Source organism: Lupinus angustifolius, chromosome LG04, assembly GCF_001865875.1.
Source record: "Lupinus angustifolius cultivar Tanjil chromosome LG04, LupAngTanjil_v1.0, whole genome shotgun sequence".
NCBI classification, from domain to species: Eukaryota; Viridiplantae; Streptophyta; class Magnoliopsida; order Fabales; family Fabaceae; genus Lupinus; species Lupinus angustifolius.
In genome coordinates, this window is record NC_032012.1 from 25,063,117 (window position 1) to 25,088,022 (window position 24,906).

Genomic DNA, 24,906 nt, shown 5'->3' on the forward strand with positions numbered 1-24,906 from the left:
CATATACCACAAGCCTATGATTGATTGAAAAAGTATTTTTTAAGTTAAAAAATTAATAATTAATTATTTTTTTGACCAACAACAGATAATGGTACATACAATGACACAATTTATGGAACAACAGATATGTATCTTTTTACACACAATCCTTCTTATATGACTCTATAGATAAAGATAACTCTAATACCCAATCCAACAAATGAACCTTTTAATGATTCTTTTGACTGTATTATATTTTCCTCCTTCAGTTTAAGTAGATACTTAGAATGCATTACTTTTGGAAAATCACTATAAAGTAAACCAGTTTCACAAGAAATGTTTTGACACATGCTTTTTTAGTTACTACTCAAAAGCAAGCTTATGAGTACTATAGTTGATAAATACATTGATGACTTAATTATTTCTTTAGGAGTAAATATATATTATACAATGTGACATTACTAACACTAGCAAAATTCTCATGGCTAATATACATGCTTACTTAAGAACTTAACAAACATTAGGTCCAAATCCAACAAAACCATTAGCTCCATCAACTGAAATTTCAATCCCTTCTTGCTGAATGTTCCCTATGATGGAAAGCCCAGAAGGAGAGGGAGCAAATGCAAAGCAGAATGTCCCCACATCATCAACTGGAATTAAAAAGTTTTTTGCTGGGAGTGTAAGTATAGGCCCGGTCCAAAAATAAAACGATACGGTCGGAACCCGAACCGAAATAAACCCAAACAGGTCGTAACATGTGTCAAAAATTGATACTCCAGAAGCCCGGGGCAAGTTAGTGGTTTGAGAAATAAAAGCATCCCGGAATGCATTATAAGCAGACGTCGGCAGCCTTGTCACAGCGGTGCCGGTGTCCATAACCACCCCTCCACTGCCCAATTCATTCAACCGGAAAACATCTTCAGATATAGATACCCTTAGTCCCCCAACACCAAGGCCCATAAGCCCAACATAGTAAAAACTTGGAGCCCGTGGGTTATGGACCAAAGGAACCCATGAAGCACCAACAGGCACTACCTCACGCCCAAACTCAAGTGACCCAGATGAACCAGTGCCCCTACTAACCAAACAGTAACTAAACGAACCACCCATTTGACCACCCAATTGGCCCACAAAAGACATGGACCCACCGCCAAGGCCCAACAACCCCGCTGCTCCGATAAACATTCCTTGGTTCCGGTGGCCGCAGCCAATCACAACGTTCTGAATAACGGTTTTTCCGATTGTTAGTGTTTCAAGGGCTAGTGTTCCTTTAGTATATGACCCATCTCCATATGAAACTTCATAGCGGCATTTTCCTTCATGGCAGCCTGCATTATCAATGCGGCTGCAGATGGAGGAGCCGCAAGAAACTCCGGCGAAGGTGGAGGAATCAACCGGGTCGAAAACCGGGTCGGTTTGACGGTAACATTGGGAACAGGGTTGACACTGGACCCATACAATGTCACTACCTGAATCAATAACTACGTATTGGTTTCTTGGTGGAGTTCCAACTCCTATTCTGATGAAATATTCTCCACTCCCTTGATCCATACCCGAAACTACGTCCGACCCGAATGCCTCTGCTTTGTAGCTTGATTCTCCGGCGACGGTATCGGAGAGGCGGCGGAGGAGGGCGGATACCCTTTTGGAATCTCTGTTGATTCGTGCATTGAAACGGGTTCGATGATCATGGGTTGTGGTAAAGTTTGTTATTTTATCTCTGTGATGTAGCTTCAGTTTCAATTTCCCTGGTCTTTGTTCTTCACTCTCTGTGAAGTGTTGGGGTAGTTCGGGAATTTGGGTGGGGTTGAGTTTGGTTTCTTGGATGGTTTGTTGAACATTGAGGTCTTGGAAGTGAGGGTATGAGAGGTTATGGGAAGTGGAGATGGTAATGGTAATGGTAATAGTGGTAGTTAGAAGGAGCAAGAACAGATGTAACATCATGAACATGTTGGGTTTTTTGAGTTGGGAGTGTTGTGGAGAATGAAAGGGTGAGGAGGGATTTATTTGGTTGGATTTTGGGAATGTGTAATTGGAAAAGGTTCATAGTTCTACTGTGGAAATAATTGAATGGGGTGGAACTTTCTATTTTTGTAGTTTAGTATTTGGATTCATTTATTATTATCTCACTTTTGAAAGGGTGGGCGTATATGTTTTGGAGTGATCAGTGGTGATGATATATTTTTGAGTTATGTTTTGGATTGATTTCTTATCTAAGTTTAAAGGTTTGGAGTGAGACAAAAAATTTGATGTATTAAATTATATCTCAAAACTATGTCCTAAATCAATGATTTGGCATATGGTTGACCTGAGTCAGACTCATCTTCGTTATTGGACGGATAATTCTATTTTTTAGTGTATTTTTAGGATAAAAAATTAATATCAATGTAAATTAAAGGATATAGATATCATTATCCTTTGATTTTTTTAATATATTTCCATGTAATTGTCCCTTTTTAATAATGAAAATGAGGTTAACTCATTTGAGATATACTTTTTTACAATATATTGATATTTTTTCACCAAGGATAAATGGGGTTATGGTGATTTCCAGCAAGATTGAAAAGGTAGTTGGTGGCACAAATAATTTGTAACATATTGACATGTTATAACTCATGGTCATTAACTTTTGAATTTTATAATGATTGTGCATGTTTTCATTGTTTTGTCTTTATCAACTTTCTTTTACTCACTTGCTTTCTATTGATATATATAGTAAATATAAATGCTCAATGGCCAAATGGCTTATAATATGCTCCACAATTTTTACTTTTATTTCAATGTTGTCTTTCATTGATTTCATGTAATGTAGTATAGTATTAACTTAAGGCATGGTTTTAGAGAAAAAGATGGGAGGTACCCTTAGATGAGAAATAGATAAGAAAAAGTGATAGGAGAATTAATAATACTGGTACTGATTGTAGTTTATTGGATTAGATATGAACATATAATCAAGTTGCAAGAAATTTCTTGGTTGGACCAGAAAATAAGAACAAAAAAGATTAAGTAGTATGTACTCATAATACACAAAATCGGCCTAATATGCAGATGAAAATGGAAGTAATTTCCTAATGAAAAAAATAATAATATTATTTTGTCTTATATCTTATACATTTTATTGTTTAATCTCTTGGCAAAAGGAAAAAACAAAATTATGGCATTAAATTTAGTTGCCGTACTGGTACTATGCTTTTTTAATTGCATTAGCAGAAGAGTACAAGAAGGTGAAACTATATAAATAAGAATAAATGGGAATTATTAGTTGTGGAATACAGGATTAAATTTTCCTATGTCACTGCTCTTTTTCGTAATTTTGGTTTCTTTCTTTATACTTAATTATTCAGAGAATTGGAAGGAAGCTGATTATTTTTTGAGAAGGATATGCGCCAAATTTTTATACATGAAATGATATTTTCATACCTTTTTATGTGATCCTTTATATATATATATGTCTTATAAATATTGATGGAAACATATTTCTTTAAAATAATTTATAATAGATGACCAATGTTAATAAAATAGGCATAGAAGATTCACCGGACTCTCACCAAATATCCATGTTTGTTTCTTAATAAATAAAAAGATTAGTCTTTAACCTATTGGGTAAACATAGTAGGTTAACCATGACTCAATCTTATCTACTTATTTGGTTTGACTCGATGATGATCGGGCTAAATATGGAAAAGTTTCATTGAGTTTAAGGTGAGTTTGGGTTCTAAAATTAAACACAGTCAATATTTAAGGTTGGGTAAGAGACATGCATGACCCGGTCCGACATGTCCCATGATCTATCATGTTTCTATATGTGTCTGTTCAATTTGTACAGAGTAATAATATTTATTTGGTTGAAAGTATGATTAATTCTCTAATTTTTTTCATAATATATACACGATTAACAATATATATACATAATCATTTCACACGTCAAGTTATATATTCATATTAACAAGTAATATTGACAAAAATTTATTTAAAAGAGATATGCATTATATTTAATCCGGTCTAAAGCCGAACCTGAATTCATAAATTAACTCAATCAATATTTAAGGTTGGATAAAGAACTCAACCCTAGTTCACCCCTAAAATAAAAGCATAACATTCTTTTATCTTAAAAATGATATATATATTATTATTATTATTATTAATCATATATATATATATTATGAAAAATTAAAGAACAAATGATACTTTCGACCAAAAGCGTATAATTACTCTATACACATTTGAGTAAAAATACATACAAACATGATGAACATGAGACAAATCAAGTCATGTTTAATCCCTATCCGATCCTAAATATTGGTCGAATCTATTTTTTGGATCTGATCATGATCGGACCGTGCAGGTGAGTAGATAGTACCGAGTCATGCTCACCCCTAATACACATATCCAAACAATTTATCTTGGTTTCTAATCCAATAGGTTTCTTGGGTATGGTGAAGCCTAAAAAGTGGAAGACTTAAGATTTAATGAGAATATTTTGTAATGTAGTTTTATAATGCTAGGCTAGCCTTTTGAATGGGAATCTTTTAATGGGCTTTAGGGTACGACATTAAAGAAAAAGAGATGGACTATGAAAGAGACACTCACCCAATCAGAGAGAGGTATTACCAAAAGTTCTCTTCTTTATCTACCTTTCTTAAATTGAACTCATCTTTTAATATTTCAAATCAAGACACTATACTAACCAACAAAATTTGGGTATAGTGCATAAATCTGCATAAGATTTCTAAAATGATTAAAATATCAGAAATTTAATTTTTGTAGCGACACTCATTAGAAAAGACAGTTACACACTCTATAAAAAATTAATTAATTTATTACTAAAAAAGAACGAGAGAATACTCTTAATACCAAAAAGGTTAAGAGACTAAATCTTTGATCTCAACCTAAGTAATTTATTTCTATCTTATTTTGAAATACTGTTACAAATAATTAACCCCTCTTTTAATATTTGCAACAAACCAATCTTTTTTATATATTCATGACAAGTTTCTTTAATTCACAAATTTCTCATCACTTATCCTTTTTTAGGAAAGGATTGGAATTCTCTCATCTCTGGGAGACATGTCACATATATATCAAAGAAAACTCATCTCAAATCTTGACTACTTAGTGTATTTAATTCATAATATCTATTCATATCACGTGAATATCTCATCCAAGTTCAAGCATTGCCAATTTATCAAAAATAAATTAACCACTGAATTACACAAGCTAAAAATTAGTTAGCAACAATTGCAAATGATGAATACATAAAACATTCTTTTTCTGGCAGGGGTAAATTTTAAAACTACTTTAATTTGTAATTTGTAATTTGTTATGATTTGTTAGAAAAATATTTAATTATTAATTTTTTTAATTTAAATATATTTTTTCCAAACAATCAGAAAAAATAATGGAGTGACACACTTTATGTTTGGACAAAAGATATGATTAGGGTACCTACAATATAATATCAACATTGTAAATTGTAATCCATCACAACCTTGATATAAAGACTCATTTAATAAATAGAAATTTGGTCAAAGTATAATATTAATAGTACAAGCAGTATTATAACTCGTATATAAAATTGACTTAGAACAAATCCCCATATAGAATACATCTTTAAGCAAATGAAATAGATTGATACACCAATCTAAAAATATTCTGATCTAGAAAAGTTCCCTCAATTTAAACCAAGTCCAATAATCAGAGTTGGTACTAGTACCACTCATCTTTCTTTCAACTACTATATACATATAGAGGGTAACAATGAGTTCAGCATTATTAGACATTGGACATATTGGCTTTAAGTTTGTGACACTACCACCCACATTAATTTCCTAGACTTTTATGTTTTAATTTATAATTCCTTCATCATTTGTAAGGTATTGGCTAGTAATCTTACATTATATTATATATTAGTTGGGAAAGTTGTGTTTCTTTTCTGGCTCAAACCAAGCTTGCATTAAGATCATTGATAAAATACATTAAAGTTAACATCACCTTTACTCCAAAAATAAGTGGATTATTAGTTTAAAAGTAGGGTTTTCCCTTTTCCTTCTGTATGACAATCTTAGCTAATATCTATTACAATAAAAGGTTATATAGGTTAGGACTTAGGACAAACTTTGGTTCTTTTTTTCTTTTAATTTCCTCCATAATTAAATGACTTTGGATTTATGAAGCTTAAAGTTAAACCACTAGAAGATAAGTTATGCTCTTCTTAGAGAGGTGTAAATCAATTGAGTCAAATCTAACAATTGAAGCCCAGACTTTCATGTAATAAAAATATTTTAAACGTTACCAAACAATAATTGTTGTATGCACTGATATTTTTGAACCCTCTCTCCTGTGTTCTTTGTCAAAATATTTAAACAAATAGGTTTGATCAAATATTTACTGAGTTGAAAGCATTTAATTTAATGTTTATTCCTATTGGATAGAAAGTCCTATAATCGGATCAAATTTATGGTCTTACTACATGTTTAAATCTAATATATACGGGTAGCTTTGTGATTAGATAAAACACAATAAACTATTCTCTTAATTAATTAAAAATCATTAACATATGAAGTGTGATATTTAATTTTACTATAAACAAATCAATAATCCATAATGTCTAATCACATATAATTACGTCTACAAATCCTTTTACTATTAAACAAAGAATGTTTTGATTTTGTTATATTCCCAAATCATTCTATATGTGTATTCACTTTTTCATTAGCTACATTCCTAAGAATTCATATGAGGAAATTGCAGGAGTACAACAAAACTAAAAAAATAGACATATTCCACTTATTGTCCCAATTAAATATCATAATATAGGTTTTGATCATAAGCAAAGTGAGAAGGGGAAAAGATGGACAAGATACGAAGGATATTCAATTTTGTTAATGCATTAACACGACAAGACCAACTATGAATGATATTATTGATAAATATGAGATAATAGTGGTGTTGTCACAAACAATATAAAATTAGAGTTGGAAATGCATGAAGACATGCACGACTTCTTAATAATTGAGCCATTATTAGCACCTAAAAGTTGCACTTATATTTTAATCATGAATAATTTCTCTCTTTCCGTGCCCCTCTTTTCTTCTACTTTCCACACATTCGTGCTTAATGCATGGAATATTTGGTGAGGTTGGTGTGCGATATACGTCTATATTCGAGATGGTTAAAATTGCAATAAAATGAAAATAAACTTGGAATTAATTTTTAGGAAGAAAAAATGAACATATCAATAGAGTAAACAATTCTATTTTTCAACGAACCTCTTAATAGTTATTCCTATATTATGATAAACTGTCGTTGTCCAAAATCTATGGAGATCATTCTCGAAAAAGATAGTATGCTAGTTTTTGTTGGATTCATTAGAGGAAGGTAATGACAAGTTTTGAGTGGGCATAAAACAATTTACAAAAATAGGATATCATATAAAATGAATAATTATTAACTTTCTTCTTTTTTAATCATGAAATGAATGTCACTACAATTGATTCACAATCCTTATAGTTAGGTTTGATCTCTTTGATTGAGTATAGTCCCCAAGAGTTAGCATAGTTAATAGAGTTGTAGTACATAAAATGTAAGTATCTAAGTTCAAACTCGAACATCTTTCGCCCGTCAAAAACTTAATTTATGAAAAATATGAATTGGGTATGGTCCCATTAGATTTTGAGTGCTCTCATGCACGCTTATGATAATGCTACCTCTTTTACACATCTTAATTACTCCATCAATTCACAACTAGCCCATGTTAATAAAATCAAACTAAAGCTATTGTAATTTAATTAATTATCACCGTTCTTGTTTCTCCTCTCAGAAATGTCATAAAAATAATAATATAGGAGCAAGATTTGGATTAATGACCAAGTTGCTAGTAATCATTCATATACTCAGCCAAATCAGAGTTCAACATAAACTTAAAAATTGAAATCTATACTGTAGCTTCTATAGAGTATGATTGCATCTATTACGTGTGTTAGATTCGATGACATGCACATATATTATTGTTAATTCAAAAGCATATATTATATGCCTCAAGATTTTAACAACTCGTCACTTTTTTTCTGTGATTCTAACCACTCAAAACTGTTGCCTCAATAGTCTTCTTGCATACGTTTATTATTTGTAAGAACTCACCGCAAACTTTGAATGGCATTTAGATTTCACTAAATCAATATTCATACTTTAATAACCCAATGCTCCAAAGACCCAAAATCTCTCACTAAAACATAATACTAAACTATATATGTACCTTTCATCTTCCCCTTCACAAATTTAAGCTTTTAAATTGTCATCATTGTTTAATGTTATCCTGCTACTTAGAAAACCTTGATTTCAGTAAAAAGATTAGCTCAACTCAAGAATCGTTTACATGTGGGTCTTAATTCTTTGTATAATTTTTGCATGCTGTATTAAGGTATTTATTTCTTTATTTGTAGAGTGTTTAATGTGGGCAAGCAGATATTGGTCACATTAAACACTCTACTAAGATTGGTGAAGTATATTACAGAGAGATTTGGTTCTAGGTAGAGATTTTCAAACAAAACCTAGCTGGTAGTGAAGTAGTTAATCGTTTACAAGGTATGATATGAGATAGTAGCTAAAGAATAAAGGGTATAATGGTTAGTATTGGTATGGAAGCTTTAAATGATGAAAATATAACATGATATTGGTGAATGACATAGTGAATAAGGGTGCTTTTTACTCGTGTCATGGTAGGCCATCATAGTTAAGTAATCATTTTGTCTCTATTTTGCAGAACAAACTTGCCAAGAGTAATCATGAGTCATGCCCAAGCTGGTGATTTATGTGAGGATACTTGTACCAAGATTGAAAATAACATATATACATGTAGCTAATGTTACAAGCATAAACAAATATTGGTCCTCCATCTAATTGGTTAAACTTTTAGAAAGCAACAAGGTATCAAAACCTCTATGAAAATAAGGAAGAGTTGGACGTTTATCACTCTCCTTCTTTCAAATAATTACTCAATTTCAATGGTATACAATGTTAATGCAAGAACAAGAAAGACTCGATGTTTTGTACTTTGTGATTGTCTATTTGTTTTTTTGTTATAGATTCAAATCAATGTTTGTCATTTGATTTTTCATCACTATATACATTCCTTTCAGTTTCTCGGGGCTCATTACATGTGCACTGACAGTATAAAGTTTTTTAAACTGTCAGTATATCATCCACCATTGATTTGTATTACTTTTGTTTAAGAGTCAATAATAGTTAACAAATCAATGGTGAATGATTTAATGACAGTATAAAAAATACTTACATCAGTGTATACATATTAAATATCCCAAATCACAATATCCACATATACTTATAAATCAAATTAACAAATCAGCATAAAAAATAATAACGGGCTATGGTTACCTTCTTGAATAGCCCAACGTTTTGACCGAGATCACCAAGGCCCACTAGGCCAACTATTTAAATGGGTCAGGGTGGGCTTTCCCTTTTTTTTGTTAAAATTCTTTTGTTTATTTCGAAATCAGAAACACAAAAATGGATTTTTAATTTTTTACTTCAATTCTAAAAACCCTTTAATCCAAAATTTCCATCACAGTGCATTCAATAGCAGATTCAAGCTTCGGTGAGTTTGGATTCCGCTTCTCCTTATTCTTCCACAGCACAATTTTCTAAAACAATTCTTTATTAATTTGTTCTATTTGATATTCAATTGAAATTGTTTATGTTCTGTTTACCAATTGTTACATTTGTGTGTGTATAATGAGAGTTACAATTAGTGCTTTCTGTTTTGTTTTGTCTTGTCATGTTTTGGTGACATTGTTGTTTGGTTTATATTCTTATTCTTGTATTTGTAGACTGTGGCTGTGTTGATTGTGGCATTTGATGACTGTTATATTCTTTTTCTAGTTTTAAGTTCTTATGCCATTAAGTGTGATTCTTTGTATTTGAGTTATAATGTGAGATGGAACCAATTTCTTATACGCAATCTCTGTGGCTGCTGTCCTTGGTCGCCATCCGCGAGTTAAATATTGGATAGATTTGCTTGCTCTATTGCAAAAACAATATTTTTGTAAAAACAAGAGTAATCAATGTTCGGTCACAAATTGCATTTTTACGTATATATTTTTTATGCTTAAAGATATATGTGATGATGGTTGCTGGCTTGCTGTTGAAATTTTATAAGAAATATAATTCTGTAATGATTTAAGTCTTGTATATTTGATGCAAATAAAATTGGAATTGTGTAAATAATGATTGTTTCAATTTGTGTTCAGACAGTAGTGAAGAAGCCGGCTGAAATGAGCAAGTATGGCTTGAACCTTAGGCCGGCAAAGCAGAAGAAGCCAACAAGGCCTCCCCTTCCCACTCCTTTTGGATTTAATGATGACGATGAGAATGACGTCGAGAGAGAAATTGCTCTTCAAGCTAGCAAGAATAAGACTCTCAAGGAAGTAAGTAAACTTTGCGGTAATAACCTCACTGGTGTTTGAATTTTTGATACATTTTTTATGTAGTGGTTATTATTATGTACATTTTTGTGTGTGTATGTTTTAATCTTACTTCCCTCATACTTTTCCTATTTAAGGTAGAGGAGCAGCAAAAGAAAGCCTTGGAAGAAGATCCAACCATATTTGATTATGATGGAGTCTATGACAAAATGAAAGAGAAAGTTTCTCGCCCCCGAATTCAAGATCGGGAAGAGAGAAAGGTATGGTTACTTTGTTCAGAATACTATGTACTTTTTTATTCAGGAGAATGTTTTTTTTATAACAACCAAATGGATATTATGACTTTAACAAATATACCATTTTTTGGTTCCTTTTTTGTTTAGAGCTTACAGTCCAACAACCATTGTATTATTTTCATAACTCTGTTGAGAATCATATAGGAAGATCTCTTTCAAACATTATGACTGTAGAGATTAGCCTCATGATAGTTCAAACTCACATGCAGGGTTACAGACATACTCACATGATGAATTCTATACAAATAGGTTTTAGCTTTTCATTTATTTACAATTATGGCATTGCTTCTACTGAGACACGGTCAAATCTTTTCACATGTTCCTATCATGTATAATTCTCTATGGACTTGTCTTCAATATAGCAGACGTGATTTATGTTTTTTAATTTAATAGGATATAACATCACAGCATATATATTTTAGCTAGATCATCAAGTAGCGTATGGAAAAGTCTAATTCAGATGTAATATTTCTTGCCTCCCTTATTTAAAAAATATATTTCTTGCCTTTCTAAGAGTACTGTATAGAGGTGTTAAGAGTGTCACTCTGGGTATTAGTGTTTGACATGTTTCATGCGTAGACACGACACCCCTCTTTGTGAGAAATTTAGGATAGTTTAAATTGATGGTTGTGACTTTTATGCCTCTTCCATTTTCCTCTTTCATAGTTTGGTTTAAATTTGTTTTCTTTTTTATTTTATTTTATGAGAGCTGGTCTTGATTTTTTTCTTCATTTTAAGTTGTATGCCAAATGACATAGGTTCTCATCATTCTGTAATTCTTATGATGCAGCCAAAATATATCGAGAATCTCATTAAAAAGGCAAAAGAGCGAGAGCAGCATCGTGATATTGTTTATGAGAGAAAGATTGCTAAAGAGAGAAGCAAAGATGACCACCTTTATGCTGACAAAGACAAATTTGTTACCGAAGCGTACAGAAAGAAGCTTGCCGAACAGGAGAGACAGATGGAGCTCGAACGTCTACGTGAACTTCAAGAGGAAAGAGATGATGTATGTTCTAGTTCTTTTTTTTAATATTTTCCCATGTTCATTATCATGTTTTTGTACTCTTTTGGTTGTCAACCTGATTGGTAATGGATTTTGAAACAATGGTTTTTCATCCTTTCTTTATTTCACATCTCCTAATTGACTGGCATGCTTGGTTCTGTTTTGCATCCCATTTCTCTATTTCACATTACTGACAAACTATATATTTTAATATTTGCATAGGTTACAAAGAAGAAGGATTTTTTGCTTGATTTTTATGGGAATCTTGATAAAAATGTTGCTTATGGTGCACAAGATGCTCAAAGAAGGAAACAAGATCGGGCTGAGCAAAGAATTCAAGAGACACATGAGGTCGTGGACATTGATGCATCAAATCAACGTCAGCATGGTGATGCGTCCGATGAAGTGCAGCATTCATTAGATAACTCAAGTTCACCTGTGAAGTCTTCCAAGAAAAATGTTGGGGATCAGGGTGAAACTTCTAATCCCGTGAACAGAAGTATTGAACCCTCAGATGTGAATCCAAGTGCTGAGGCTTCTTTAGAAACAAAGAGTTCAGCTGAACAGTCACCGGCTTCTCAACCGAAGTCTGATCATCACAAGAGAACTCAAGATGCTCTGGCTGCTGCAAAAGAACGCTTTTTGGCACGTAAAAAAGCAAAGGAACAGTGAACATCTTTCTTTCTGCTTTCACAATCTGGTGATACATTCAGTCTTTAATTGGTATTTCTTGTTTGATTTAATACCCATGATGTCATGTTATCCTCAATGCCTAAAGTGCTTGATCTGTGAGGAGTCATGTAAAGTATAGGTAGTAGCCTATGATATTTTACCATTTTTATGGTATGCAATTTTAGTACCAATTTGACGATTCACCACATTTTACCAGTTGTCTTTCAAATGTTAAGTGGATGGAGGCAATCAATGTCTCTCACATATCATCTTATGAATTTTGGAGTGGGTCTGGTCCAAGTCTTGGATGATGAGACTAAGTTTAGTCTTCTTCGTCAGCGGGCTAATGAATAACATAAGTGTGTTTTGACACCAACACCCCGACTTTAGGTCTGATCTGAAGACTTTAGGTTTATGCATCTTTTCACTTATGTGTTTTCAATTAGATCTCTTTATTTGTCCCAACTCCAAACACCCCCCTTAAGTCCAACTGAGTTGGCTCAGCTGTGACTTGTTTTTAATCTCCAGTCATGGCTTGTACTTCAAGTTATTCTAGTTGTAGAGGTCGTCAAGTCGCCTTCATTCATTTTTGCTTTCCCCGAGCTTGTGCTTCTTTTTTTACCGGAGTCTGACAATATTTGGTGCTTTGATTATTTGGGTTTTGATACCATATTATGAATTCTGGAGTGGGTTTGGTCCAAGTCTTGAATGGTGAGAATAAGTTTAGTCTTCTTCATTAGTGGGGTAAAGAAAATCCAAAACCTTAAGGCTTTTAGTTTATGACTCTTTTCACTTGCATGTTGTTTAATTTGTATAATTCTTTTCCTTGTGAGACTTCTTTATTTGTCCCTACATTTCATAAGATTTAAATTGACAACTACTCACTAACAAAACTTGTTAATTCTTATATTTATAAAAGAAGATTTTGTTGTGAGATAACACCTACTTAGGTACCCTTTGGCTTATGAACGGTTCACCATATGCTTCAGCAACTTTACTAATAAAAAAAATGGTCCAATGAGGTTCCCATTTACCGGAGCATGTGAAGACTAGATACACGTAATCTTACACTCACAAACCGAGATATTATTTCTAGGATTTGAATCCATGAACTTTGCAACTTTACTAATGAAAATACAAAAAAAATGTGTCACTCATTCAATGAACGTGGGGCATACTAGAAGAAATCACCTTATTTTTAAAATGTTTATCTTGAATTATTACCATGACAATGGTTAGCTTGAAACTCAATGAAGAACAATGTTTCAAGAACCTTTAGTTTATGAGAAAGACTTACATGGAGACGTATGTATGTGGAGACAACCAATTAAATCTTGCCAACACATTAAAAGTTTAATTTTGTTTAAAATTTAATCATAAATGATAGCACCAGCAAGTATAAAATGCACTGTCTCTAAATGTGACGTGTTATATGTGTCTTCGTGCAAGTTTTTCTCCGATTATCAAAACTATGCCGGTGAATCTAAAGGAAAAAACTATTTCCTCTACTTTCAGCTTCACTCCTTTATTGTTTTTTATACTCAAAAGCACTATTATTTTTTTGATCCTCACTGACAACAATACTAACAAAAATATCAAATGTGATCACTCATTGCTTTATCTTAAACTTTTACATATGACTCTTTTTGGGCATATCCATTGCACTTATAATTTTCTTAGAGCAATTCAATTAGGAAATCACTTTGTCTTATACTAATCTTAAGACATTACGCGTAACAATAAGTTTTATAGTCAATAAATCTTACGTGAGCACTGATATATACACACACATACAAAAACAAAAGTTATATGTAAAATCAATTAAGAGTTGGCTAAAATTTGAAGATTAACACTTTGATTTTTCTTGGTCTTCATACCTCCCTATAAGTACATAGACAAAGAAACAACCTCAGACATACTAAGAACATTTAGCAACACAGAAAAGCTGTTCAAGTGACATTAAGATTAATTCAGAAACAATACAATGACAAAAGTAGAAGAGAAAGTGAGTAACAAACAGGTTCTGGCTGCAAGTTACATAACTGGTAATCCAAAACAAAGTGACATGTATTTGAGTACTTCCACAATAAGTTTACAACTTTCTTCAGAGGCTTCAAATGCTGTGCTTGTTAAGAACCTCTATTTATCTTGTGATCCTTACATGAGAGGAACCAAGACAACAGATAATAAAACTCGCCTCTTTTATTCCTTCTCTCCTGATTCAGTAAGCATACACACTTAAATGTTTGGTCTTTGTTTATTTCTCCTATTTGAAACTTGATCAACTATGCATGGAAGTATATGATAGAATTATAAGTTAAATTGAAGGAAGGAACATATGTCTGAGTTTGTGTTTAGAGTAATGATATTCTTACATCCTTCACACCCTTTTTTCGTCTACTTTATAACCATTGATCATTGTAGTTTTCAAAGTAAATGTCTTCATCAATGGTTAAAAAGTAAGTGTAAAAAGGGGTAAGAGCAAAAAGTGATATAAGATGGTGATTTTCCTTTTATTTACAAGTTTTTAATACTGTGATTTGAAACTTTTCTCTTAGCTAATAATTGGGTATGGAGTATGTAAAGTGTTGGATTCGAAACACCCAGACTTTAGAAAAGGAGACTTAGTTTGGGGAGTCACCAAATGGGAAGAGTACAGTGTCATCACCATTACTGATAGCCTCTTCAAGATTGACCATACAGATGTACCACTTTCCTATTATACTGGAATTCTTGGTTAGTAACTTAGGATATTTTCTTTCTAGGAGTTACCTATTAGATATATATATTAGAATTACAATTATTATAGTAAGAGTTTAGTTATGATTTTATACCAACAATCAATCATACATCATCACCTTAATAATGTGTGAATACATGATTGGTTGACGGTATAAAAATGCTAAGGTTCATTGAAGTTAAATCCTTATTCTAACTAGTTATACCTGTAGGTATGCCTGGTATGACTGCTTATGCAGGTTTCTATGAAGTTGGGGTCCCTAAGAAAGGAGATCATGTCTTTATATCTTCAGCATTTGGTGCAGTTGGTCAACTTGTTGGGCAACTAGCAAAATTGATGGGTTGTTATGTTGTTGGAAGTGCAGGAAGCAAACAAAAGGTACAGAACTAGAATTAGTAGTTTTGCTTGGTAGTGTAATTGAATTCATGTAGTTTGAGCAATAGTTCTGATTAATTGTTATGGTTTGATGTAAATAAGGTTGAAATTTTGAAGAGTAAGTTCGGGTTTGATGAGGCTTTTAATTACAAGGAGGAACAAGATCTGGATGCAACTTTGAAGAGGTGAGCACATACATAATTGGCATTTAGAATATCTAAAACTTTTAACAAAAATCAACTTTTAATTATACCATTAATCAAACATTATCTTTCAAAGATATGGATATAAAATTTTCTCAAACAAGGTAGTGTTTGGTGTGCAGACATGACAAGATGGAACAAAGAATAAATGTTTTGTTCTCTTTGGTTCCACACATGTGGAAAAACAATGTTCTATTTTTTAATCTTTTGTTATATATGCATCAAACACAGAACATGGTTTTGTTCTAACATGTCAACTAATGGTTACCATAGATTGTTTCTGAATCAGAGCTACTTTTCCAACTTTCTTGCTGAATGCTTAACATGTAGACTCTTATATTGTGGTGTAAATTGTTATTAGGTACTTCCCTGAAGGCATTGACATTTACTTTGACAATGTTGGAGGAGACATGCTTGAAGCAGCACTTGTTAACATGAGAAGGAGGGGTCGAATCGTGGTTGCTGGAATGATTTCACAGTATGATCTTGATGAGCCTCAAGGGATAAAAAACTTAGTGACCATCATATATAAGCAGATCAGAATAGAAGCCTTCACAGTGTATGATTACTATCATCTTTATCCTAAGTTTTTGGACACTATTTTGCCTTATATTAGAGAAGGGAAGATAACATATGTTGAAGATATTGCTGAAGGGCTTGAAAATGGTCCTGCTGCATTGGAAGCAATGTTCACAGGACTTAGTTCTGGCAAACAAGTAGTTTTACTTGCTAGTGAATAATTTAGTTTAGCATGCCATTTTGTTTTTTATTTTCTGTGTGTAACTCTTATTTTAACAAGTTGTTTGGATAATAGACATATTGCTATTGTGTAAAACATAATGTTTTATGTACATTTCAGCTTCATGAAGACCTTGTTTAACTTTGTAACTTATTGAATAAAATCAATAAAAAAAAGGCATGTATGAAAAAAAATACCATTTTTGAAAAGTACCATTTTTGAAGATCTTGTTTAGCTTCATGAAGACCTTCTATGAAAAGTACCATTTTTGAAAAAAAATATTTTTCAACAAGGTCATAAGCCTTAAATTCATTAATGTAGTTAATAAAATTTGGGCTAATAATGAAGTGATTATAGACATTTTTGCCATAGATGTGTGGTCCACCAAAGTTGATTTTGCTGCAGGAAAATCAACTTAGATTGTAGACAAAAAACAATTACATTTGACAATGGTCTTAAAAGTGGTTCATGCAATGTTGATCTAAAATTAGTATAACATTAAATATTATTCTCATTTTATATTATTTAATCAATAGTAAACGTTTCATAAAAAAATAATCAGATTTTTTAAATAGCATAGAGAAAATAAAAGGAGATGATGAATATGAAAAAAGATTTTTTACAACGTTTTGGGCCGGTCCATGTTGCGCGTGCCCTTTACGCGCACTTCACCTTATATATTGTTGTTGTAGGTGCGTGTGGTGTTGTGTGGTTTCAATGATAATAGTAAGAGAGAGAGAGAGAGAGTGAGAGTAGAGAGAAGAAGATGAATTTGTGGCAATTCTTCATCTCTATTTGATTTTTTTTCTCTCACTCTATTGAGCCAATTGGTAATTCCATTCTTTATTTGATTCTGCTTCTCCATTTTCACTTTTAATCTTTCAATTCTTTTTACGATTTCACCAAAGCAATTCATAACCCTAGAATCTTGAGGCAATTTCTTAGGTTGTGTCACTTTTTCTACATCGGTTACATGTTGCACATAATATCTTCAGTTCTTGTTTTTTCCCACAATGTTTGAAACATGAATGAATATAGAATTTGATGAATTTGAGGCACATTCCGACCATTTGTACGTGCTTCTAATTTCTCAGTTCTCGTTCTTTCTAGATTTTTAATCTTATTTGACAGAGCTAACACACTCTAATCCAAAAACGTATACATGTTATCTTAATCGATTTTGGAAATGAATTGACGGTGTTTCCTTAATCGGGGTGTTTCCTTAATCGGCTTTGATCGATTTCTGTAATGAATTGACGGTGTTGCCTTAATCGATTGCCCTAATAGATTCTTGAAATGAATTGATGTTGTTGCCTTAATCGATTTTTTAATTGACTGTGTTGTCTAGATAATGAAATGAATTGATTGTGCTGCCATAATAATCAATTTTTGAAATGAAAGCGTTGGTAATCAATTTTTGGGATGAATGAAACCGTTGACTCTGTTCTCTAGAGTCTTGAATTTCTTTGGTTTTTGCTATTAGGATGTGGCATATCCGACCCATTATATCTTCCACACCAATCTATCTTCGTTCCATGTTCATTCTTTGAGTTTCTTTGGTTTCTCAATCACTTTTTGCAATGAATATGAAACATAAACAGTGGGAAATAGACAAAGAGATGGAATATCATTCTCAATTATTCAAGAATGTTCATTTTTGGTCCATTGAGATTGTGGGTAAACAATATTGGTGGATTAGAGAGTGGGAAACTATGATTTCCTTGTTGCTTTTCCATGCCACAACTCTCGGTATCTTCTTATGATTCTTTATTTTAGTCCCTAACTGTTGATGAAACATGGCTTCTGAGACTGTATAAAAAAGCTATCCAGTTAGTATAAAAAAGCTATTAATATAAAAACTTTCATAATTTGGTGGTCGTGGACTTGATAAGTTCCATTGTCCTCTAGATGTTGGGATAGATAACTAAAAATGACTTAATTTTAGGAATGTTTTAGCTTGAAACTTGTGATTTTAGGCTTATAATGATGTTGAAATAGACTAAGGTTGAAGGGCAAAATCCTAGTGAAGTCTAAGAAATATTTTGATGGAAATTCTGACCGTGATTGCTATTGGTGTTTGACATTATTTAAAATATATGTGGAGATGTTTGAAATAGGAAAAATAGTTTTAACATGAACATATATGTGGAGATGTTTGAAGAAGAAGAAGTTTAGGGTTTAGGATTTAGGGTTTAGGGTTTAGGAGTCAGGGGTTATTGCGCTCGTTGTAAGGTGGATGAAGCCAGAGAAGGGTATATCCATTCAAAATCCCTTGATTGTTTGGGTGGTGGTGATAAGCTGTGAAGCATAGATTCGTCAAACACTCTCACCTGTCGGTGTCCGACACGGATACGTTCGGATTCACGAAATATACGTATCCATAGAGTATCCAAAAATTTAAAAAATAAAATAAATAAATATTAAGACATGTGTCCGATTCGTTTTCAATAAAATATAGGATATATGGATTCGTTTTCGGTAAAGTATAGGATATATAGATTCATTTCTAATAAAACAGGATAGATTCGTTTCCAAGAGAACATGATAACATAGATTCGTTTTCCTTAAAATAAGATAAAATATATTTCTTATGGAGGGCAATGATTTGAGGATAGATTCGTTTTCATTAAAATAGAATAAGATAGATTTGTTATGGAGGATAGTGATTTTAAATTTCCATTATATTTTTTTACTTTGAATATTTTGATTTACACTTATAATTTTATCATATTTTGTGTTTTTATTATTTTATACGCGTATCCCTGAATGTATTGTATCCTGTATTTTGGAAAAAATACGTGTCGATGTATCATATACGTATCGTACCCGACACACGTATCATTATCCGTGTTTCATAGGTGATAAGTGCTTGTAAGCATCCTAAGTTCTGTTTTTCACTTCTGGGCTACTGGTTGTTTCAATTTTGGCCTAATGTGTGGTGTTTTTTAGTGCTATCTTTGCTGATGCTGTTGTTCATATTTACCACAAGTACATATCAGTTTGCTTAATTCTGATTGTTCTTTGGAGCTTCTTGTTCTGATTGTTACCTCCAAAGCACAATCAGAATTTTGGATATTTATTTTGTGCAACTTCTGCAAGCAACTCAGCTACTTTTTTGTATGCAAAAGGTTAGATAATACTCACATGACTTGTTCAAACAAAAGATGAACAAGAAAGGACAATTGCAATCACAAAAGCACAAGAAGCTCTCACAGTAATGGAAGAGCAAGGCCTGGGGGACAAAGAAGTTCTTTGGAGGTAACAATATTGGATTGGTGGACATAGTATATGGATGCCTTAGTCATTGGTTAGAAGGGTTGGAGGAAATTGTGGGCTGGAAATTGATTGAGCCAAACAAATTTCCTCGGCTGCATGCATGGACTCAAATTTTAAACAAGTTCCTGTGATTAAAGGAAAAATTCCTGATTATGGAAATTTGTTGCTCCATCTCAAAAGTCGCAGACAGGAATCTAATGTTGCAAAATAAAGTCAGAAGCTGGTAATGAAGTCATGGTTTTAAGGTTCTTGTAAGAAGTATGATGACATATGTAGCAAATGAAAGTATTTCTTGTGCTTATAAAGGTTGTGTCCACTACATACTACAGTGCAGGGGTATCAAGGAGAATGAAGCTAATAAGGAAGTTAGGTTAATGAAGTCATTGGATTGAACAGTGTGTAGTTTTATATTTTCTATAAAGCTGCTTTTCATTGGCATTCTAGTGGTGTGCTAATGTGCAGAGCAAAATGGATCAGTAGACTTTTTTTGTCATTCATATTCACTTTTTCTAATACAAATTAGTATTTACATCTTCATTTTTTTATGATGGAATTTAAATTATGTTTAAGTAGCTGCATCAGATTGTCCAGAATCCAATCAAGTTATTCAGCAGATGTTCAAAGAGGGTAAATCCTATTTTGGAGTAATAAGAGGGCTCAACTTTAGAAGATACCAAATTTCAGAACCATAAGCTAAAATCACAGACCCTGACATAGTATATGCCTTACTATTATTCTCTATACAGAAGGATCTTAGATATCTAAGTTGAAGCATTGGTAATTTAAGCAACAGTTTAACTCTAAATCAGAGCATCAAGCTGTAACAAACAAAGTGAACTCACTTTCTACCTTGAGATATATTTGATGTGGAAGCACTTTACCAACCTATAGAAGTAACTCGTTTCGCCTCATAAGCCTTTTCTACATGAAAACAAGAGCAAGTTTAATCACTCTCTGAAATTCTATAAATTACTCTCCTCCATAAGAAGGCATGCCACTGTGAACTGTATGCAAATTTTGCCTCTCACAAGTCACAACAATCTTATCATCATCTCTAAACTCTCTAAAGTGTGCCACTCTCCCCAATTCTTCAACTTCATCTATAACTTGATCTAGTTTTGCAACTATCTCCACAAGCAAAGAAGTGAAAGCAGCAAAAGGCAGTGCTTCTGAGAACTCAAGGGTAGTGATTGCAATCATGCTCAATTGTGGCCTCAAAACCTTCTTTAACGGTTCACCCGAATGCTCTTTGGATTTACACACAAGACCTGAAGAAGAATCAATTTTAAGTTTAAAACTTGTTAATGAGGGTCTAGAGTCTTCTTCATGCTTTTGCTGCTCAGGGTCTGTAACTGCTCGAGCTGGTGTGTTGGCGGTTCGAGCATTCCTCGAGCCAAGAAAAAGTTGAGGATGGGATTTCAAAGCATTATTTAGGTCTTGCAAAGCTTCATTGAGATTAGTAGAAAGTAATTGAGGGGATAACTGGCGAGTGTTCCTTATGCTGTTGGCCAATTCCCTTAATACTTTACACACTTCTTCTGCAAGCCTAATGCAAGAGTCTTTGTATAAGGCTCGAATCGACCCTGGTGTCTGAAGAATCAAAAGTCGACATTGAGAAGTTAAATACATATACCATCAATTATGACAATAAAAATCAAACAAGGAAGTTATATTTTATTTTAGGTGTTACTTCAATGATTGAAAAAATGCTAGCAAAAAGAATAATGACAACCATTTCATGTGACATGTATCTGGACTAAATGGTCTTGAAATTGTTATTCATGTGCTATCAGTTCCATGACAGATAATCTAAGAGCTCAATTATGGACCTTATAGAAGCAAGTGGAAGCACTCTCTTGGGGAGAATGAGTTGGCATAATGATCTACATCAACTGGTAAGTTGTTTTAATTTGAAGAAAAAAGTCACTGTCATCATCTTAATGGTTCAATTTTCTTAGAATTAAATGAAAGATGACACAATAAGATTAAAAATGTGGCTGCCGGCTCGGCTTGCATCATTAAACTCACTTGATTAAGATCTACTATATGTTTCCAGAAGTCTCAGCATTCGTAACTGTTGTATGCTTCCAACCTGGTCCGTGGTATTCCTAAGTTATATAAAAATGATGAGGGAATGATTATCCTTTGTTTATATGTTCTGATACCTTAATTTCCGACTGCAGACATCCATGGAGCGCAACAACAGTGTAACTGAAATGGCGAAGAGCAACGCCGACTCTTGCATATTGCTTCCACGGGATTCTATGACAATATCTTGAGAGCCTTGGCTCCCAACTTGCTTGTAATGCCTGTTTAATTGCACACATGCATCAATTCCATATAAGATCTTATGTCATGAAGTACTAGTTTATGATATTTTTAACTTCACAAGAAAGGGATAGTTACCAATGTTTCATCTTTCGCTTTGGAGTCCAAAACAGCCTTGTAACCTTCGTAAATTCGATCCACGGATGAATCATCTCTAGCGGCTTGATTTTCAGGATCAGTAAAATATTCCATGACACAAACTGCACAATTGTTCTGACCATCAATTATTTTGATTGAGAGAATAGGAACAAAGTAACTTTTTTCTTCATATCTAATAACTAGTTCACTTCATCAGTTCTTTGTTTTCACAAACTTAAGCACTTTTCTTTAACATAAGTAGTGTCTTGGCATTCAACCTTAAAAGTTTAGCTTAATTACCTTCTATAGAGTTGGCTAGGCCTTCAAGCTTTGATATGGTGGAGTTATAGAGGTCTTCTCCAGACCAGTTAGGAAATACCAGTAGACTTACTACAAGACATAAACCGCAGCCAATGGCAATGGTGGAGATTCGATCTCTTGCCATGATCCAGAGATCATCGACACGGTAACTTGATACAGTTATCAAATTAAAGGTCAAGAGAAATATCAAAACACCATAGTCATAATTCTTCTTGATGTAGGGGATGAACCTGCAATAAGTAGCTGCAGCTCCTGCCAACAAAAAATGAAGAAATACCTTAGGAAAACAACATGCCTTAATTACAGGATAGAAAAACTGATTATAATCAAAATTACAAACATAGGCCAAAGATCAGCACTTTTTATCATGTAATTCTAAATCATTCATATCAACTATTTGACTTAAAAGTTTCAACAAACATACTTTTGTGGCACTCTATGGATATAGCTGGAAAGATAGTTAAGCAACTACATAATCTTTTGGTAATTCTTCAACACCTTTTCAAATTATCAGAATACAAATTAAGATTCTTTCCATGTCATACTAAATGCTCATGCTTTACCTATGAGAAAAACTGCAGCACCAATGAAAACAGCTCGAAAAATTCGACCAGGGTAATCTGCAATATACTCTAATAAAAATGCCAATGATCCAGCCAACAGAGTTCCTAATCCTCTATTTAGTCCTTTGCATAATGTTTTTCCTGAAATCAAAGGAAAAATGAACAGAATAGATAGTTCAAGAACTTGATCTAAAATCAGAAAAATGTGAGCAACAATAGCATACCTACAGTAAACTCCATCACCACAACCACAGTCATCACAGCCCACATAGCATTTGTTCCAATCCCTTTGAACAATGGTTCCATTAGATACAACAAAGAAATTAGTGTTAAAGCTAGTCCAACTTTCAAAGAATGAACCACTCTTCTTGGATCCTCTTTGCCAACTTGCCATAATATCCTCCCTGCAAAACATGTAAATCTTCTCACTTTATCAGCAATACTATAAATATATTTCCAATGTCTTGAACTTCTTATGTTACTAATGCAAGTTTCAGGTTCAGCCATTGAAAGTTTCAACCCTGAGTAAGCTATGTAAGTGAAATAATCATAAAAGCTTCAGTTATGAATTATAATAGAGGGGGGTATGTTATGTTTAGCTTTTAAAGCATGCACAAACATGAAAGCCTATATAATATGAAAATAACTCATACACATCATAGCTTAAAATCACTTCATTAGGTGACCCAATATAATTTGTTGGTGACTTTATGTAATGTTATAAAATTATAATTATACATCTCCATTATTTATACACAAAAGTTTGACATCATATTTGAACATGACATGGATTATAGTATGTGTTATGGTGTTCAATTTTTGGTGTCAAAATAATAGTATTCTTATTTAAACACCTTATTAATATCCAAGTTTTGTTTTCTATAAAACATTATTCATAATCATATAGTGCAAACCAGCATATACAAGATTATAAATTTGTGAGTGTGTATTTATTACGACTGAAAATTTATTCACTGACAGTATAAAGATTTATGTATATGCATTTCATCATCTACCATTTATTTGAATTTTTTTTTTTTAAAAGTCAACAATAATTAAGTATCAATGGTGAATGATATAATGACAGTGCATATATCTTTTTCTCATTTATTATTGAGAAAAAAATGTATACACTTGACAAATGCATGAATTTTATACACTATCATTACATCATAAAATAATCCAAATAAATAGTAAATCATGAAGTGTTTGTGTATAAATCTTTATACTTTCTTGGCGGACATTTTATACTATGTTGAATTTGTGACATGAAATCTGATAGAGAATAACGTGGACGGTTATCATGGCATAATAGAGGTAATGATGAATAGTTTAATATGAAATTGGCAATGACTTATATATGATTTGACTTGCAATTACACCTGTTATTCTTTGTATGTATGTCATTTCTTTATACCAATTTATTTTAGCACTCTAGAGTAAGCTATATTGTTTTTTCTTCTGGGAAAAGGTGACAAAATAAAATAAAAAGGTTGTAGTGATTATAATCAACTTATCAAAAGGTGCAGCTAACAAGAGAAATTAAAGTTGCTTATGGCACAAAGAAACTATGAAGTAATTGAAATTTTGAAACAAAAATTAGTATATTTCCTACCCAAAAAGGCAAAAAATTTAATAAGGAATTAACTTCAAATTCGGTTAACGACCTGAAAATCTTGTTTGTGGATATTTTATAAGCATATTATTTTCGGTGCAATATTTTTTGGGCACATTTTTATGAATGAGAATCCTCTCCAGTAATGGAGAGGCAAGTGATACCAAAAATCAAATTTATACCCTTATGTTTATTATGATAAGACAAATTTACCCTTTAAACTAAAGGAAAAAATTGCACTTGCCTCTTCATTAATGGAGAAGAGTCTGACCC

General features: G+C 32.6%; 4 protein-coding genes and 1 long non-coding RNA gene across 8 annotated transcripts; 3 read left to right on the forward strand and 2 right to left on the reverse strand.

Annotated features, from left to right (window-relative positions):
* LOC109346521 (protein ASPARTIC PROTEASE IN GUARD CELL 2) lies at positions 305-2,078 on the reverse strand. The gene has a single exon (XM_019586117.1). It carries the CDS (start codon positions 1,930-1,932, stop codon positions 490-492), a length of 1,443 nt encoding a protein of 480 aa, XP_019441662.1. The 5' UTR covers positions 1,933-2,078; the 3' UTR covers positions 305-489.
* Positions 9,495-12,651, forward strand: LOC109346522 (nuclear speckle splicing regulatory protein 1-like). 4 transcript variants are annotated; one of them, XM_019586118.1, is made up of 5 exons: positions 9,495-9,600; positions 10,252-10,424; positions 10,559-10,681; positions 11,508-11,726; positions 11,946-12,651. In XM_019586118.1, the coding sequence occupies exons 2-5, from the start codon at positions 10,272-10,274 to the stop codon at positions 12,393-12,395; spliced, it is 945 nt and encodes a 314-aa protein (XP_019441663.1). In that variant the 5' UTR covers positions 9,495-9,600; positions 10,252-10,271; the 3' UTR covers positions 12,396-12,651. The 4 variants fall into 4 exon arrangements, with proteins under 4 accessions (XP_019441663.1, XP_019441665.1, XP_019441664.1 ...); XM_019586120.1 differs by having other exon boundaries at positions 10,255-10,424; XM_019586119.1 differs by having other exon boundaries at positions 9,495-9,595; positions 10,248-10,424.
* Positions 14,235-16,615, forward strand: LOC109346524 (2-alkenal reductase (NADP(+)-dependent)-like). Its single transcript, XM_019586122.1, has 5 exons — positions 14,235-14,619; positions 14,954-15,131; positions 15,347-15,513; positions 15,613-15,695; positions 16,075-16,615. The coding sequence occupies exons 1-5, from the start codon at positions 14,380-14,382 to the stop codon at positions 16,451-16,453; spliced, it is 1,047 nt and encodes a 348-aa protein (XP_019441667.1). The 5' UTR covers positions 14,235-14,379; the 3' UTR covers positions 16,454-16,615.
* LOC109346526 lies at positions 17,195-20,655 on the forward strand. The gene is made up of 2 exons (XR_002107531.1): positions 17,195-17,282; positions 19,581-20,655. It is a non-coding gene; the product is annotated as an uncharacterized LOC109346526 (long non-coding RNA).
* Positions 20,491-23,631, reverse strand: LOC109346525 (aluminum-activated malate transporter 12-like). The gene is made up of 6 exons (XM_019586123.1): positions 23,243-23,631; positions 23,019-23,159; positions 22,435-22,707; positions 22,135-22,256; positions 21,894-22,037; positions 20,491-21,318 (listed from the first exon to the last, which is right to left on the reverse strand). Exons 1-6 carry the CDS (start codon positions 23,523-23,525, stop codon positions 20,698-20,700), a joined length of 1,584 nt encoding a protein of 527 aa, XP_019441668.1. The 5' UTR covers positions 23,526-23,631; the 3' UTR covers positions 20,491-20,697.